At 45.5% G+C, this 18543-nt stretch overlaps 2 protein-coding genes across 2 annotated transcripts; both read right to left on the bottom strand.

The window, feature by feature from the left end:
* Positions 1 to 2808: 2808 nt before the first annotated feature.
* Positions 2809 to 10201, bottom strand: LOC4326254 (GDSL esterase/lipase At1g28600). The gene is made up of 5 exons (XM_015783356.3): positions 9916 to 10201; positions 9585 to 9803; positions 5973 to 6121; positions 5059 to 5335; positions 2809 to 3272 (listed from the first exon to the last, which is right to left on the bottom strand). Exons 2-5 carry the CDS (start codon positions 9640 to 9642, stop codon positions 3007 to 3009), a joined length of 750 nt encoding a protein of 249 aa, XP_015638842.2. The 5' UTR covers positions 9643 to 9803; positions 9916 to 10201; the 3' UTR covers positions 2809 to 3006.
* A 5614-nt stretch (positions 10202 to 15815) lies between these two features.
* Positions 15816 to 18334, bottom strand: LOC4326253 (GDSL esterase/lipase At1g28600). Its single transcript, XM_015772461.3, has 5 exons — positions 17970 to 18334; positions 17615 to 17839; positions 16947 to 17095; positions 16565 to 16841; positions 15816 to 16238 (listed from the first exon to the last, which is right to left on the bottom strand). The coding sequence occupies exons 1-5, from the start codon at positions 18238 to 18240 to the stop codon at positions 15958 to 15960; spliced, it is 1203 nt and encodes a 400-aa protein (XP_015627947.1). The 5' UTR covers positions 18241 to 18334; the 3' UTR covers positions 15816 to 15957.
* Between the last annotated feature and the right edge of the window lie 209 nt (positions 18335 to 18543).

Genomic DNA, 18543 nt, shown 5'->3' with positions numbered 1-18543 from the left:
TGAAATTTTTCAAAATTTGACTTCAAAAAAAATTCAAATTTCGAGTTGAAATTTTTCAAATTTGAGTTAAAAACTTTTCAAAATCTGACTTGGAAGTTTTCAAAATCTGACTTGAATGTTTTCAAATTGACATAAAAATTTAAATTGTAGTTGAAAGTTTTTAAAATTCAAGTTGATAGGTTTCAAATCTTTAGTAAAAAAGGAAAACAATGTTATGTGAAAAAAGAAAGTATAACTTGATTGACCGTAATTATCAGATCTAATTACCTAACAGTTCTGCTAATCACGTTTTTATCCCGGTTCTTGTGCACGTGCGGCAGCTTTGTGACACGAAAAAGAAAAAGGAAGACCATTGCCACGTGCGAGGTTAGAGGCTAAAAAAAAAAGGAAAAAGTAAACTGATGGGCTGCGCGTGAGGGCGTGGGCCGCATGCGGAGCAATGGGCCAAAATGCGCGACTTAAGTTGATGGCACGTACGCGCTAATTAGCAATTCTGGGCGCAAGAAGCACTCTCTAGCTATCCCGGGCCCTCTGCTCAGCATCTTCGAGGCACACATACGAGTCCGAGTGACAGTAATCATTACATTTTGGCTAATGTGATAGGGGGACAAGGACAAGACTAAGCATAGTACCTTCCTTCCCTAGGAAAGAGCGGCCACTATGGACTCCCCATAGATATAAAAGGAGGACCCGTGCCACTTAGAAAGGGGTTGGAAGAAAAAAGCTGGAGTAGAACCTAGTTCACATCACTCTAAGCAAGAAATCACATACAAACCACATAGTCCCAAACACAGGAGTAGGGTTTTACGCATCTGTGCGGCCTATACCTATATAAACCATCGTGTTCATCTCCTTGTTAAGAGGAGCTCGGGCTCAACTCACCCTCTAGCCGAATCATCTTCAAAAGAGGGAGTGTTCACTTTACCGTTGTCGGGGTACCAAACTCTGACACTTGTATATATGTATATTAGCTTGATGATAATGACATGTACATATTTTCATCAAAATACTCAAAGTACTAACCACTACATGCATATCCTTAGTTCTATAGTTTACAAAATGTCAAAAGAAAAAGGGCAAATTGCAAAACCACCTTAAATATCACTATGAATTTGAGATTCCCCCTATAATACGGTTTGTTGCAAATACCTCTCTCATAATTCACCTTTGTTTGAAAATCCCCCCAATAGTCGTTGCCTGCCCATTCTTGTGCCCACAAACCCCATATGCACTCATCACATGAATACAAGCAAGTGAGGAGCCGTGGTGGTCACTCATGTTGGTCATGCTCTATATGATATGACAATGACATTCCTAGTGATGGCTCCAAGCATGTCATTGGACAATGGCAGTCACAAATCTTCGCACTTGGCTCCTGAGGTTCGGTGCAGGCTGGTTTTTATTCAGTAGATTTAAGATGAGAACGATGAGCTCGGTGCAACACTCTGTCGCTGAGAAAGAAGATGTGTGCTCGGTGTGACACCATGTCACTGAGATAGAATATGCGTTTGCGAACATGTAGATGAGGAGATACGCTAAGTTGTATAACACATGCAGAAAGAGAAAAAAAATATGTGAACAACCTAGGTGAATTAAAGGGGGGTATTTGCAATAAACCGTCTTATAGGGGGGTGAAATCAAAACCTAGGTGAATTAGAAGGGGGTATTTTGGGGTGTTTTTTTTGCAATTTTCCCAAAGAAAAAACATGAAAATAGATATGAAAATCGATGCTTATGCACCTGGTTCTGATGAAGCAACACTTGGAATACAGAACTACCATTAATTATTGCAATTATACTTTGCTTATTTTAGCTAGTAGTGGAGCGGAATACATTAAGCTATATCAAAAGCATGGTAGATTGACATGTTCTTCCAATGGAAACAAACGAGGAGCTCCTAATTCGCACATGCGCCCCCTGAAGCGTGCGGCGCCCCTGCTAGCTTCCCCCTTCCTCTCTCATTGCCCTCCCCTTGTTCTCTCTCCACCAACACCGGACACCAACGGTGAGCGAGCAAGCAATGGCCCTTTGTCGAGCTCCTCCGATGGAAGAACCTGAGCATGCAGCGGTGCAGCAAGAAACAAAGCGCCTCGCTCAATCCCTCCGGCGGAATCCTTCTACCCTCTTCCGACGATGCCATAGCCAGGTCAGCTCCAATCCCTCTCCTCTTTTGCGTCGGTGCCTCTCCTCTTTTGCGTCCACCGGCGCCGCCCGGCCTCGCCGGTGTGGACTTGCCTGGTCGGCCTACCCCTCTCCTTCACCTAGCTTTGTCCTCATCACAAACACCGGCCCATCACCTTCTGCCCACTCCGCGGTTTCGACAATGCTGCCGCCACCTCACCGCCCTCCCTTGTCCACCACCCACCACCGGTTAGCCACCTCCCAGGCAATCCCTCTAAGCTAATCCCAATTTCCCCCTCCCAGTGCCACCTTCCCTCACCCATCCCGAATCCCAAACCCTAACCCTATCCCGAGCTTGTTGTCACGCGGTCGGAAACTGCACGCGCTCCCCCCCCCCCCCCCGCCCCCCGCCACGCGTGCATGGATTAGGATTCCTGAACAAACGAGTACTACAAGAACAAGATAAATGCAATCTAAATATTATGAATGGGGAATTAAACACAAGATAAATTGTTGAATAGAGAATGGGTACATGGTCGAATATATTTAGATTACATCAACCCAGATAATCAAACAAACAAACTATTGGGATATATGAATGATTAGTCTTCAACTAAGCCATTGAGAACTAAAGACAAGATGAACCGTACATGTCAAATTATTAACTAAATAAAACACAACTTACGATGGAAAATATAAAAAAATGAAGTGCTTTGATTCATGGAGGTGGCACACTTGAGGTGGAAGTCATAGACCTAATCCTTTACAAGATCGATGGCCTAAGTTTAACTCGATTTCAGCACAATACCAGCTTATTTTGACAATTTCACGTGAACCTTTTATCCACACATACACTCTATGAAAATAACAAAAATATAGTCACAACTACAAATCATAGAGGACCTTGTATTCAACAGAAGAACCGAGCTCTGTAATTTGTGGGCACGCGAGTGGAGCTTGTGTGTATGAACCCCGTAGCAGGCCAATTGCAATGGCCTTAAACACAGCTTCTGATGGATGATAGTCATCCCATGACCCATACAGTTGAGGGTCATCGCACACCTTGTATTCACCATGTCCACATCTTGCAGTTTCAGATACACCATAAGGTCCTCCTCCACCACAGCAAGCTGCCAAAGGATTCTCAATTCCTGAAACACAATCAGAAAATTTTTATTTAAGCTATCAACGACAACAAAAACCGTGATTTGTCAATGCAGAAATTAGCATGGGAGTGCATGACATGGGTGCTGAAAAATAAAGTAGCCAACTTGATAATAAATTTGTGGAGCAGAAATCCTATTTAGCTGTTGTGGCTAAGATAAAAGCATAGATAAAGATTTGCTTTGGTTTGAGAAGCACTAGGGAAATCAAATTTAGATGCCTATTGCTTTTCAGCTCTTGAATATCATGACATCTTTTCCTATTGCTTTTCAGCTCATCTCCTCTAGACACTTTGCTGTCTACTACGAATAGTTGAAGCAAGAACAAATATAGTATTTGTCATCAAGCGATTCATTATCAACATAGAAAGTAGAGTAGGGGTACCTTACATGACATGATGAAAATAAACTAGTGGACCTGGCAAATAAATGAAGGGGGAGAAATCGTATTTAGCTATTGTGACTATGAAACGAGCATACAAAAAGATTTGCTTCGATTTGTTTGAGAAGCCGTAAGGAAATCGAATTTAAGCGAACACATATATAGAGTATTTTTGTGTAAAATAAATACTAAAATTAATAGTGTTAAGCTTTACAAAAGAAATCAGAGTAGCACTGGTGGAGAAACCATCTTTGATCGGTCAACCCAAATCTACAATAGTCCCGGTTCTATTAAAAACCGGGACTAAAAACGATTTTTTGTCCCGGTTTATAAGAAGAACATGACTAGATGATCTTTATTCCCGGTTTGTGTTACCAACTGGGACTAAAAATCATCTTTAGTCCCAGTTGGTAATATGTCAGACCGTGTCAGGCGCCTAGGATCTTTAGTCCCGGTTTGTAACACCAACCGGGACTAAAGATCTAACTTTAGTCCCAGTTGTTGTTACTAACCGGGAATAAAAATCAACGCGTACTATATAATCCCTATTACTTATCCTCTTCTCTCGTCCACACAACAAACTCTATCTCTTTCTTTCTTCCTCTCTAACTCATGCCTTATCTCTTTCTTCCTTCCTCTCTTTTTTTTGTGGATCGAGCGAGATCGAGGGCCGGCCGGGCGCCGGGCGGCGGGCGGCGTGGCCGACGTGGCGGCGACCGGTGCGGCGGCGCGCAGGGCCGTGCGGTGGGGCGGCGGCCGGTGCGGCGGCCAGCGCGGCAGCGGGCGGCAGCGCGTAGGGCGGCGCGGCGGCAGGCAACGCCGCGCGGCGGTGGCTAGCTGGCGCGGATAGGAGGCGGCAGCGGCCGGCCGAGCGGCACCTCTGTGGTTTTTTTTTTAGAATTTGTGATTTATTGCATGATTCTGTGATGTATTTGATTTATGTGCGATGTGAACTTGTGATGTATTTGCGATGAATTTTGTAGAACTTGTGATGTAATTTGATTTGTGTAATTTTTTTTAGGATTTGCGATGTATTTGATTTATGTGTATAAGTAACTTAAAGATTTGTGATGTAGATTTGGGATGTTACTTTGATTTGGGATTTGGGGATATGCATCCCACTTGATTTGAGAGAAAATAAAAAAGAAAAAAAAAAGGAAAGAGGACCACCTGTACTGCTGTTATTCCCTCTTTAGTCCCGGTTGGTGTTACCAACCGAGACTAAGGATCGATCTTTAGTCCCGGTTATTTCACCCGGGACTAAAGATAGTGATCTTTAGTCCCGGATTCGTAGTCCCGGTTGGACAACCGGGACTAAAGGGGGGTTATAAACCGGGACCAAAAAGCACTTCTCCACCAGTGTAGATACAGTAATGAATTAACAGAACTCACCAAATTGTTCAGGGGAAAAGAAGATTCCCATAGCAGCTCCATAGTAATCGGCATAGATGATGGCCACATCAGGATGAAGCTTCCGTAAATTTTCCAGTTCATCCATAAGAAGTTTGTTGTGGTATTGCGAGAACCCGTTCATCCACCTGAGGCAACCTGTCTCTGGCTCATAATCTTCCTTCTTACCACTCTTGAATATCATGAGATAGTATGGAATACATCCAATTGGGAGATTACCAGGAACAACTAACGTCTTGGCTCCAAGCCTGATCAATTCCTACAAACTCAACTCTATTGCATTATAGCCATATACACTTGTTCCGTGTTGTGATACATTAGCTTGTTATGGTGAAAAAGGACTAGTTATACAAACGAGTGAAGTGAGTCCATCTCTAACAATCCAAAAAGTCTTATCTTTGGACCATTCTGATCCATTTACAAATATTACAACAAATATGATCAAGACATTTATAGTTCTCACACATACTCCCTCCGTCCCGGAAAAAACCAACCCCTCCTAGTACAAAGAATCTGAACAGAGGGTTGTCTAGACTCCTTGTACTACGAGGGGTCACAACCCCTCCTAGGTTGGCTTTTTTTGGGATGGAGGGAGTAAATAAGAAGTTGTGTCACAGCTACAAAAGAGGAATTCCATAAAATATAGAATAAGACATCAATAAAGTATAAATAACAAGATGTTTTTTTCCCATGTAAAAAAAAAGGTTGTCTCCCATCCTTGAATTGAGTTGTGTTATTGCTAGTAATGGGTATGAATCAAATTCTTGCATCTAGGTATATAAAAACCATAAGTTGAAAACATTCAACAAAATTGAGCCAATTAGTGTATTTCAAACCTTGAGGCCCAGGCACCTTATATATATGTATGTATGTATGTCCATAGGCATATTACTTACAGTGATTGTGGAAGAAATTTCGGCAATGACACTCGGAGTGAAGCTGCGAATCTTTCTAATGGATACCCCACAGATAAGAGGATGGTTGTAATCGTTGCCACCAATTTCTCCGACTAAGAACAGAGATTGATTCATCATGTCGTTGCAATCTGTGATATAAACATGGTTAGAATTAGCATGTAAATATGTAGTATTGTTGAAAAGGGCCTTTAAGTATCAAAATTGATGCTTTATATGGTAGTTAAACGTTCATCACTATCTGCATATTCATTTTTTTAGCATGTTACAAACCAGATTTGTAGCAACATAATCTTTCCACTAGCATATTAATTGATTTCAGATTTTTTTTTGTAGGCCTTTGAGGAGTGTAACCATTTCTCACTTGACAATCACATCATGCCAACCATATATTTAGCAGTGGCATGGTGTGCGTTTATGAAATACTCTTAATAATTTATGATTTCATCCCATGAGTATGTCTATTTAGAAACCAATGCATTCAGATTTGTAGTGCAAAATGAGGAGATAAGCAAAATGTCTGAAAATGTCTCTTTATTGAATTTAATTTTAAGAAAATACACTATCAATTATTGTGTATCTCGATGATTAATTGATATGTCATGGTATGGATGTTGGGGGGGAATATCCAATGAAAACCATCAAATAAGTAAAAACCCGTGAAAACCGAACCTAAAGGTTTTCTAAATTAATGAAAAAAAATACTAGTGATAGGTATATACATGAAATATATTCAAGTTCAAACTCAAGTTCTTGAGAACAAAAAGACAAATTTTCGATTAAAAGTAGATTTGGTGGGAACGTATTCATGCTTAACAAAAAGACAAATTTTAGATTAACATTTCTTCATGAATTTAGAAAATGTTTACATCCAGTTTTCTCACGGGTTCTCATCGAATATCCCCCCGGATGTTGGAATGGACAGTATTCCTTAGTACAACCAGAAGCCACCAATCTTCAATCCATAAATAAATTCCACTATTTCTTGGTAATGATGAATTGCTTTCCATATTTTTGTTGGTGCAGTTCTCCTCTTTGGAAGCACAATTTATTGTTGTGCCATAAACTAAGTAACCACATTTGACTAAGTAACCACAACACATAAGAGTTTATCTTTCCGACTTTATTCCAGACAATCCAATATTCCCACTTCTTAAACAGAAAATGAACATGGAAAGTTAAGGAAGGTAAACTAAAAAAAGTGAGGTACAATGTTTCTACCATCCACGGCACTGATGCCGAACTTTTGAACTAATAGTAGATGATGGTTTAACCACAACTCTCACTGGATGATCTAGTGCCATGAATTGTTCTATTAGGATTTATGAAATTCTCTTCATTCTCAAATAGATTATGTCCTAGAATGAGTGCAGTACAAACCATCAAATCTTAAGTCACTAATATATATAAACATATTAAGATTTGATATGTTAAAATGACATTATTATATTTTCATGGAAAATATTTTGATGCAACTATATATATATTTAATGTTTCGTATGATAAGAGATAGTGATACAACATGCTGATACAATGTAAATACCCTAACAAGTAAAGAAATGTAGGGACTGTATCAATATATTATCATGAAAAATATTTTGATGCAACTTTATCTTTAATGTTATATGCTTTTTGCCGTGTTGCTTGCCTGGGACTAGTTGGCCGCAGCGTACACACACATGACGCCATGGGGCTGCTCCGCGCTTGCCTTGGATTAGTGAATTTGTTTGCTCAAGCACACATGAGCCCAAGACCACCGTACCATTAACAGTAAGTCATCACAATCTATCAAACCGATGCACTAGCCAGTGGTTAAATGTGTCATGCAGCCGTAAGGGGTGCACAAGCCTCCTTTGCCCATGCGTTCGCCAACCTATCTCTTTCCTATTTTTACGAATAGAATAACCAATCCAGTATAGTGGCATTCACTTCTCGGCTTAGTATAAAAAACCGGAACCATGCCTCTCACCGGTTTGGTCTAGTAGAAAGACCGCTCATGCATTTGACCGGTAAGAACCCTGTGAACCGGGCAGGTTTTGGTGAAAACCGGTGAACCGGGCTAGTAAGAACTAGTGGTTCATTGTCAGTTCAGCTGGCCTTGTAAGGCCCATCATCTTACTCTATGGCCCATTTACATTTTATGCAAAATAAAACATATGTGGGAAACTGGGAAGTGACTTGAACCCATGACATGTGGGTTGAGAACTTGTCAGCCTTACCATTTTACTAGCTAGCTCATCTTGTCTAATAAAAAGATATAGTAACTATATACATCCGGTTCAGCACCTGAACCGGCTGACCCGGCGGTCCGACCGGTGAACCAGTGAACCGACGAGGTCACTGGGTTGATCACCGGTCTGGGTTTTTTTTTTACTATGCTTCCCGGATGGAGGTGTGATGGGAGAGGCGCACAACCAGCAACCACACGACTGGGCTAGAGCGGACAATAGGCGGCGTACCATCAGAATGCACACCCCTCTGGCCGCTATCTGCTTCCTAGCTAGAGTGTGTTGCCATAGTGTTGGTGATGGACGGTGGGATCTAGTCAGTAATAGGTGCATAGAATTAGTGACGTGCAGCAGGATCCGGTGGCGATGGGCATAAATAGAGCAAGATCCACCCAGCATTAGCAATGGATAGATAGAGAGAAGAAGAGAAGTATAGACAACCTTATAACTAATATCTGCAAATATATTTACTTCAACATTATTTTTATATGGGCTTATAGCAGTAGTTAGCTCAAACTTACCTCTGAGCGAAATCTTAAGCTTGGAAGTGTGCCCAATATCACCACCATCCAACCCCTAACACCTGCTTTAGTTCGCGAAAAGAAAATTTTTGGGTGTCACATCGGACGTTTGAACGGATATCGGAAGGGGTTTTCGGACACAAATGAAAAAACTAATTTCATAACTCGCCTGGAAACCGCGAGACAAATTTATTAAGCCCAATTAATCCGTCATTAGCACATGTGGGTACTATAGCACTTATGGCTAATCATGGACTAATTAGTCTTAAAAGATTCATCTCGTGATTTCCATGCAAACTGTGCAATTAGTTTTTTATTTTTATCTATATTTAATACACCATGTATGTGTACAAATATTTGATGTGATGTTTTTGAGAAAAAAAATTTAGGAACTAAACAAGGCCTAAACAAAAAAAAAAGTCCAAAATATAGTCTCTGGTCTCTCCCACCACCTTCATGGCATTAAAGCCTCACCTACTGGCGGCTGCTGGAAACGGATCATCGGCAGTGGAGGATAAAATGCGGATAACCTACAAAGTGTAGTGTGTTTGCATTAGAGGCATCCATCATTCCATTAACCGTTGGATCGAAAGCAAAACATCGCGATCTTCTTCTGCAGTAACAGCTGCTACAGTAAGTAAGGTCACCGTTTACCCTCACAGCCTCACTGGAATTACTACCGTGTATAGAATCGATGCCACTATAGTACAACAGAAGATTTGGATACGGGAGACCGCGACTGCTAGCTACCCTCACCTCCTACCAAACTGTTACTTTGGAGCGTCATCGTCAGAGGTGGCAAGGTGCGTGGAAGGAGAAAGAGTTCAATAGACGAACATATATACCGGCAAGATCGTCTGGGCAGAGCAGGCCGAGCAGATCGCGGAACCAGTTCATCTCCATGTCGAGGTGCACGGTGTCGCGCACGTGCACGCCTCTCTCCCGGTAGAAATCCGGGCTGAGCGCCGTGGCGCCGCCCACCGCGAAGTTGGCCCCGTGGGCGAAGTCCCCCGCGGTCCGCCCGCTCCAGTACGGCCGCACGAATGGCAGCCCCAGCGCGTCAGCTGCGGCCAGCGCAACGCGCGCGATTTCCAAATCTCAAGTAATTAGTAGTACTCCTGTGTTGGATCAAGCAAATACAGGGAGGAGGGGCTGGATTGGTTGCGAGTAGCGTACCAATGAAGTCGATGATGAGGCGGCCGTTGGAGGCGCGGCCGGTGGCGCGGTGGAAGAAGGTCTCGCCGTAGGGTGGCCACAGCGTGGGCCGGCGGGAGTCGTTGCCGTAGAGGAAAGCGATGTTGCCGGTGTCTGTAAGCGAGTCCCCGAAGCTGAACACGCGCGGATAGCACGGCGCCGCCAGTGCCTGTGACGCCGAGAGCAGCACAGCCACGGCCGCCAGCACCACCGCCGCAGCTCTCCTCTTCTCCCGGAGGTAGAGGAAGCCATTCTTTCTCTCTGCTCCAGTCCAGAATTCGAGATGGAGCAGCAAATAAAGGCGAAGCGTCGGTCAAGCGGCTCGGGGAGTTGTTTTTTCGTCGCTGTTTGGCTTGTCACTGCGGCACTGTCAACTGGGGCCGAGTACAAGGAGCAGTGGGGCACTGGGGCCTGTGGTTGTTGGTTGTCAGTTGTCAGTTGTCACAGGCACAGCTACCCTCCATCCTCCACTGGACAAGCGGGGAAGTATCTGGACAAGCTGAGAGAGACACCAGGGCTCATGATTCCGGTCGGATTTCGTAAAATTTCGACGTTCCGATCAGACTCGAAAGTAAATTTTGAGAAATTTTATTCAGATTTAAATTTAAATTGATAAAAAAAGAAAAAATAAAATAAAATCTTACAAATATTATGATATCCATAGAACTTATTAGGATATAAATTTTCAAAAAAATGATGTATTGTGTGTATCTACTAAAACTTACATCATGAAAAAAAAGAATTTCAGCAAATTACCTCTATTACAAATTACTGATCAAAATTTCGATGATTTCGATCGGAATTTCGCTAAAACCGACCGGTTTTCGAGAACTTGTTGGCAACTTAGGGATTTTGTATTCAAATTTTGGTTTATGAAATTTGTTCGGAATTTACTGGTTTTCCACCGGATTTCGCGAAATTCCAAATTCCGCCAGTACCCGAAACGGAAGGGCCTGTCGGAATCGTAAACCCTGAGACACACACTCTTTGAAGTTTTCTTTTTTTCGAAGAAACACGCGCTTTGAATTTTGAAGTACACGTGTGTCACGCCCCGAACTAGTACCGATCGGAACTAGCCCGTGACGCTCCAAATTAACCTGTTAATCGATACCAGTCCCAGGAAACAGTGCTGGTATCACAGGAAGACAGATTATCACAGCAACAGAGGTCTCTTTATTATAGAGTAGAGGTACAGCCATGTTGGGCTGCGGACAGATCCCGAGCTCACAACTGCATTACAAAAGGGAAGCGGAAGCCAGGACTTGGACCAAACAACACAGGCGCGACTTGGGAACTAGGCCGAAACCCTAAAACTCATCGTAGCCGGCTTGCTCCTGGAAGAACTCCTCATCAGCAGGATCCGCTTCATCTTCTTCAGCAACTGGGGAGATTATTTATATAGAGCAAGGGTGAGTACGGAAGTACTCAGCAAGCCATGGGAAATAAGTGTTTAACGCAGGCTTCAAAGAAAAGGGCTGTTGTTTTTTTTTGCAAGTGATTTTATTTGAACTCTTTTCTGTAAACAATTAAGTGAGTGCTTCTCAAACGACACGGATGAGACAGTGCGTCTCGTCCGGTCGGAGTATGTGCAATGTATCAGTCTTTTTGAATTGATTCAAGGTTGGCACCCGGCCAATAGCTTTCAAACGGCCACCCGGGCCAACAACTTTCAAACGGCCACCCGGGCCTGCTGATCCCATCAGCTGCAGATTTTTCAAACATCGAACCCCTTTCCACAACAGCAATTTCACAAGCAGTAGTCAAACAAAACTACGCTAGGAATCACCTCACATCCGCCCATGACCGTGGGCACGGCTGTTCGAACAGTTTGTTAACCTCTACAGAGGGGGTACACTTTACCCACACGACATTACTAACCCGGATCACCCAGCCCGTGGGGATCAGCCACGTCGGGAGACCTCCAAGCTTTCATGACAAGGCATTTCCAAAGCCGACACAGGTTTACCATATGCCGACGAGAGGGGTCCCAGACCGACAACAGGTTAGGTCCCAGACCATACTGTGCCAGGAAGCCCAGGGGTCCTCCCCGACACCACCCCGACGAATCCACATGTCTCTCGGCATCAAGGCTCCCCTGATAAGCTAGTTACTCAGCCAGGGGTGTCCCATTCCACCCATGTGGTCGTACTTGTCTTATGTTCGGATGAAATTCCAAGGAAACGGTCCTTAGGTACAAGAGCGGGAAACCGTACACCCAGTACATTCCCCGGTCCGCGGTTTTGGAAATTCATTTAGTTCGCAAGCACCGACCCAGGTGTCGGGTTTTCCAAGTCTTTTGTAAAACCCAAGTTTTACCCAAGAAGTTACTCAGATTTTAAGTTTGAAGGCGACCGTCGGTACTCGCACAGAGTGCACGAATATCGAGGCGCAACTAGATGGTTACAAGGGAACATGGTATAACAATTAACAAAGGAAGGATCAGATGCAACAAACTAGGTAGGTCCGCCAATCTGCCTTGCAGACGGGACAAACAGATTAAGTGCGATCCTATCAATGCATAATATTTTTCAAGCAACATAATTAAGTTCAAATATAGGCTCAAGATGTTCAAAGGTGGCTTGCCTTGCTCGAGATCTTGAGCTTGATCCTCGAAATCCTCGCACTGCGGGTCTTCGGGCTCCGAAACTACACGCGAAACGGGAAAACTCAACAAACGGCGAAAATAAAGCCCTATTAATGACCTCTAAGCGTGCCATTAGATAGATCTCGAGATTTGAGGAATTTTGGAAGTTGAACGGAGTCAAACGGATTTATGGTTGGGAAGATATTGAATTTCTAAGATTATTGGATTTTTGGTCTAAAGGAAAAGGATTTAATTAAATCCTTTTTGGAAAAGAAAAAAAAAGAAAAGAAAAGAGGGAGGGAAAATAGACTTTCCTCGGGCGGCTAGGGCGCGGCCCGAGAGAAAAGGGGCGGCTCGGTCGAGCTAAATGGGCCAGCCGGCCCAAGGCGGTCCAAGGCACACGCGCGCGGGAGGCAAGGAGAGAGAGAGCCGGTGGACCGGGCTCACCTTGCGTGGTCCTTGGTGGGACCCGCTTGTCGGTGACACGGTTCACCGTGCGGAGCGAGCACGCGGCGCACGCGCGCGGGCGGGGGAGGGACGCGGTGCACGCGCGCGGTTCGCGGTGGACGTGGATGCGGCGGGCCCACGCGCAGCCTCACGGCTCGCGGTGGAACGCACGCACGGGGAGGGGCTGACTGGGGTCGGCTCAACCCGGTCTTGGCCGAGCTGGCGCCGACGTGGCGCCTACGTGGCTGCCACGCGGGCCGGCGGGAGGTAGACGACGACGCCGGCCGGAACGGACGGCGGACGACAGCGGCGAGCGGCGGAGCGAACCACAGCGATACAGGCGAAAGCGAGCACACCGAGTGGTTGCACAGGACGAGGGGAGACGAGCCAACGGCTCGGATTCGCCGGAGGGAGCTTGACGGCGGCGAATTGCGGCGGCGGCAACCGGCGGCGGGAGAAGGGGGAAACGGCGACGAGGTCACGAGGGGCCGATTCCCGGCGGCGAGAGCATCTACGCGGCTATGGGAATCCGATGCTAGCGTTGGATTGGGCGGAGCTGCGCCGAGCGAGGCCGGCGACGAGCGGCGCTTCCGAGCTCGGGCGGCGATGGCGGCGAGCACACGGCGAGCGGCGGCAACGGTTGGGGCGGCGCCGGCTAGCTACGGGGAGGCTACTCGTGCTACTACCCGAGTCTAAGGGGAGGAGATGGAGCGAGGAGGGAGAACGGGGAGATGCACTACCGTGCGGGTGGGCGCAGTGACGAGAGGCCGACGGCGCGGGAGTAATCTCTCCGGCCTCGGGCCGGGGAAGAGGAAGGAGAGGGCGCGCCCAGAGTCCCCTTCCGCGTCCTTGCTCGTGCCGGCTCCTCCGACACGCGCAACGACGAACGGCGACGGCGAACAGAGCACGGGAGGCGGCGGCAATGGCGTGGAGGCGAATGGGAGAGGAAAGGAAAGGGGGAAGCTTGGGTTTATAGGATGGCAATGTCGGTTTGGGAACCGACCTAAGGCGGTCAAAGGAGAGGGCTAGCGCTCGGCGGTCGCGGCCAAAGCGGCGACAGGGAGGAGGGAGGAGGATGACGCCGGCGGGAGGAAAAAGGGGAAAAGAGGGAGAGAAAAGGGGGCTTGTCCCTTGCCTCTTTGGGAAAAGGAGGAAGGAGCGGGGGCGACGCGGCAGAGGGAGGAGGAGCTCTGCCTCCGCCCCTTGGAGGCTAGCGCGCGGAGTGGCGGGGCCGAGGCGATGACGACGGCGATGATGGCGGGGCGGTTTGGAGCGGCGCGACAACACGGGTGGCAGGCGCGGGCAGGCGCGGCAGAGGCTGACGGCGGCAGCGACCAGGCGGTCGGCCACCACGGCACGCGCGCGCGGGAAGCAACGGGCGGCGCGGCGGTTTGAGCGGCGCGGCTCGGGCAGGCGCGGCAGGCTCGCGGGGCCGAGCGGCTGCGCGGCAGGGCAGCGGGGCCGGGCGGCGCAGACGGCGCAGGCGCGGCACGGGCGGCGACCACGCGGCTCTCGCGCACGCGCGGGCAGAGCGAGGGAGGGGCGCTCGGCGCGGCTCTCGCGCACGCGCGCGCGGCGCGCGGGCAGAGCGGAGGTAGGGAGGGAGAGAGAGAGAGAGAGAGTGCCAGGGAGGGAGGGGGAGATGGGCCGAGAGAGATTCGGCCCATCGAACCCGGGGGAGGCAAAATAGACTTTTGCGGAGGAATTGATTTGGGAAGGATTTGGATTTGGGATTGAACTCGACGATAGATCGGGGATTTGAGATCTGAGATGGCACGGACACTAGACAACAAGCAAAGAAACAGATTTCGCAAATAGGTTTTTTAAGAGATAGTTTTCCCGCTAGGCGCCACGACGGAACGGGCGCTACAACGTGGAACTTAATATTTTTGCACACGAAAGATTTGGTCAGTTTTTAAAGTAAAGATTTGAATGTAATATGCAGCACTCTATTTACCGGTGGCCATCTGCCGGTTACCTCTTCCGATTATCGCTTCCACACAAGTATAGTAACCGGCCGATGCCTAAATTTGTGTATGCGAGTAGTGAGCAATTTCTTGTTTTCAAAAATGCTGTCACAACATGATTGGTGTTTTTTCAATTGATGAAATAAATTCTGATCTTTGCTTAAAAAAACTACATCTACTTATTACTTGGTTCACTCAACATAAAGCAAACTAAAAATCCTACAACTGATCTAAGACAGTACTAATTATAGCCACTCACGCTGAAGGAGAAAAAAATGTTCTGTTATAAAATCTCTATTCGAAATTAACAAATACTAGCCGACAACCCGTGCAAATTGTTACTAATTTTGTAAGTATAACGTTTTTCTTTGTATTCTAATTTTAATTCACACCAAAGCCTTATTATAATTTTTTGGAGTTTTTTATTAATTTAATTTAGAAATTATGAATTACTAAGTATCAAGAGAGAGTCTTAATTATATTGTTTTTCACCATTTAATAATTTTGAAATCGACAACAAATCAATAGTGAGAATAGTGAGTTGTGTTCTAAATGTACCATTAGAAATGCAAAATAGTGTAGCCTATGACAATAACTAGAGAACACACGAACCAAAACCCAGAAGTATGCATGAAACATTCCCGAGAAAGGCAAAAGGAAGGAAGAGGCGACATCACGGCGGCAACAGCCATCTAGACAAGGTGAACAAAGAACTAATTTACATATCTTCTAGTAACCACTAAGCCTTGTGCTACAATATATAAGTTAGAACATTACGCCACATACTTATAAGAAACAAAGAAAAAAGAAATCTCAAAAGTTTAGGAAGACGAAAAAGAACTATAAATAAAACCTCATGACAAAAAAAAAAGAGAGAAGAAAAATGAAAAAGTCAACATGTCATTTAGTAACAGTTGTGATGTAGAACAGTACTGTGGTTCTATAATGAGACAACAATACCACAATATTCCTTTACATATTTTAATCACATATTGTGTATAATAATAACAAAATATAATTACAGAATTACAAGTCGTACATGGCCTTGTGTTCAACAGAGGAACCAAGGCCAATTATCTGCGGACAAGAATTAGTGATGCTAACAATTGGAGGTTGAGTGTATGAACCCTGTAGCAGGCCAATTGCAATGCCCTTGTATGCAGCTTCTGATGGATGGAAGCCATCCCACGATGCATATTTTGCTGGGTCATCACACACTTTGTATTCGCCATATCCACAGCGTACAGATGCAGATACACCATAAGGTCCTCTTCCACCACAGCAAGCGACCAAAGGATCCTCAATTCCTGAACCGCAGTTTATTAGGAAGTGTTAAACAAGCTACCGACAAGAAAAGTTGTTCTTTATCAATATAGAAAGTAGTGCAGGAGTGCATTCCATAACATGATGAAAATAAAATAGCCAACCTGGTAAATATATGGAGTGAGAGAAACCCAATTTAGATGTTGTGATTGTGGTACAAGCATATTTACAAAAAGATTTCATTTGTTCGAGATTGCCATAGAAGTCAAATTTAAGAGGCCAACAGAAAGTTTTTTTTTTCTTGTAGTTACCTACAAACTATAATTAATAGTATAAAGCTTACAAACAGTAATGAAATAGCTTCACTGACCAAATCGTTCAGGGGAAAGGAAAACTTCCATGGCAGCTCCATAGTAATCGGCATAGATGATGGTCACATCAAGATGAAGCTTGCGCAAGTTTTCCAATTCATCTACAAGAAGTTTGTTGTGGTATTGCGAGAACTCATTCATCCACCTAAGGCAACCTATCTTTGGCTCATAATCTTCCTTCTTATCACTCTCAAATTGCATGAGGTACATTGGAATACATCCAATTGGGATGTTACCGGGAACAACTAGTGTCTTGGCCCCAAGTCCAATCAATTCCTACGAACTCAGCTTTGTTTCATTACAAGCTTTGTAATATTGTATTGTTTTGTGAAACAGGAACTGAAGGTATATAAAATGATGCAACATAGGCATATTACTCACGGTGATTATGGAAGAAATTTTGGCAATGACACTAGGAGTGAAGTTGCGAATCTTTTCAATGGACATGCCGCTCATAAGAGGAAGGTTGTAATCATTGCCTCCGATTTCTCCAACCAAGAAAAGAGATTGATTCATCATGCCCTTGCAACCTGTGCGATAAACATCGTTTAGAATCCGTATGTATGGATAATAATAGTTGAAAGGGACCTTTAACTATCAAAATTGTTGCTTTATATGGTAGAGAAACTATCTTCACCTACTACTTCCAGCATGTCCGTTTATTATCCTATTATAAACTAGACAGATTTTGTTCATTTGTAGCAACACAATCATGAATCATTGACCTGACATATTTGTTTTTTTTTTCAATTTTGTTCTATGCAACCAACTCAAGGGTAAAACAATTGATCACGTGGAAATCATATAATGTTTACCAAATATTTGGCAGTGGCATGGTGTGTATTATCATATACTAGTATACTCAAAATATTGTTAATGATTGTGGTATATCTCCAGGCACGCACCTTTCTAGACAATAAAGCCCCACCTACTAAATAGCAACCGCTACGATTTGTGCTTAGAAAAGGAGAACTGCCACGATCTCTCGTTCAAAACGTCATTGTCAAAGGTGGGTGCAAGGCGAGAGGTGTTTTTTGATTCAAACATACCGTCCATGTCGCCGCCGGTGCAGAGCATGCCGAGCAGATCACGGAACCACTCCATCTCCATGTCGAGGTGCACGGTGTCGTCGTCCATGGGCACCCCTCTCTCCCGGAAGAAGTCCGGGCTGAGCGCCGTGGCGCCGCCCACCGCGAAGTTGGCCCCGCTGGCGAAGTTCCCCGCGGTCTGCCCGCCCCAGTACGGCCGCACGAACGGCAGCCCCATCGCTTCAGCTGCGGCGCGGCGCGACGAGGCGTACCCATGCACACCACGCGCGCGCGAATTATTCCACATCTCATATTAGCAATGGATCGAGCGATCAATCGATATGCAGACGAGGCCTGGATGGATGACGAGGCGTACCGATGAAGTCGATGATGAGGCGGCCGTTGGAGGAGCGGCCGGTGGCGCGGTGGAAGAAGGTCTCGCCGTAGGGTGGCCACAGCGAGGGCCGGCGGGAGTCGTTGCCGTAGAGGAAAGCGATGTTGCCGGTGTCTGTAAGCGAGTCCCCGAAGCAGAACACGCGCGGGTAGCACGGCGCCGCCAGCGCCCGTGACGCCGCCGCCGACAGCACAACCGCCACGGCCAGCACAACCGCCGGCGGCGAGAGTCCTCCGGAAGTAGAGGAGACCATCCTTCCTACACTTTCGTTTCCTTCTGCTCGAGGTGGTCGTCGGGCACGAAGGCGAAGCCGCCACTGGGATTGGCTCTGCGGTGGTTTTTCGCGTTGGCCTAACGTTTTATACTCAAAAAATGCGAGATATTTAACCATTTGCCACATTTAGATGTAGCAATTAATTTTTTACCACTGGACCCATATGTAATAGATATATTTAGACTCACATGTCATTGAGATAGGGATGACAAATAGTTATTTGCCAAATCTAAAAGTGGCAAATAGTTAAAAGCCCAAAAAAAATGCAAATACTCTAATAAA

The sequence above is a fragment of the Oryza sativa genome, chromosome 1, assembly GCF_034140825.1.
Source record: "Oryza sativa Japonica Group chromosome 1, ASM3414082v1".
Taxonomy (NCBI): domain Eukaryota; kingdom Viridiplantae; phylum Streptophyta; class Magnoliopsida; order Poales; family Poaceae; genus Oryza; species Oryza sativa.
This window is presented reverse-complemented; position numbering and strand designations above follow the sequence as displayed.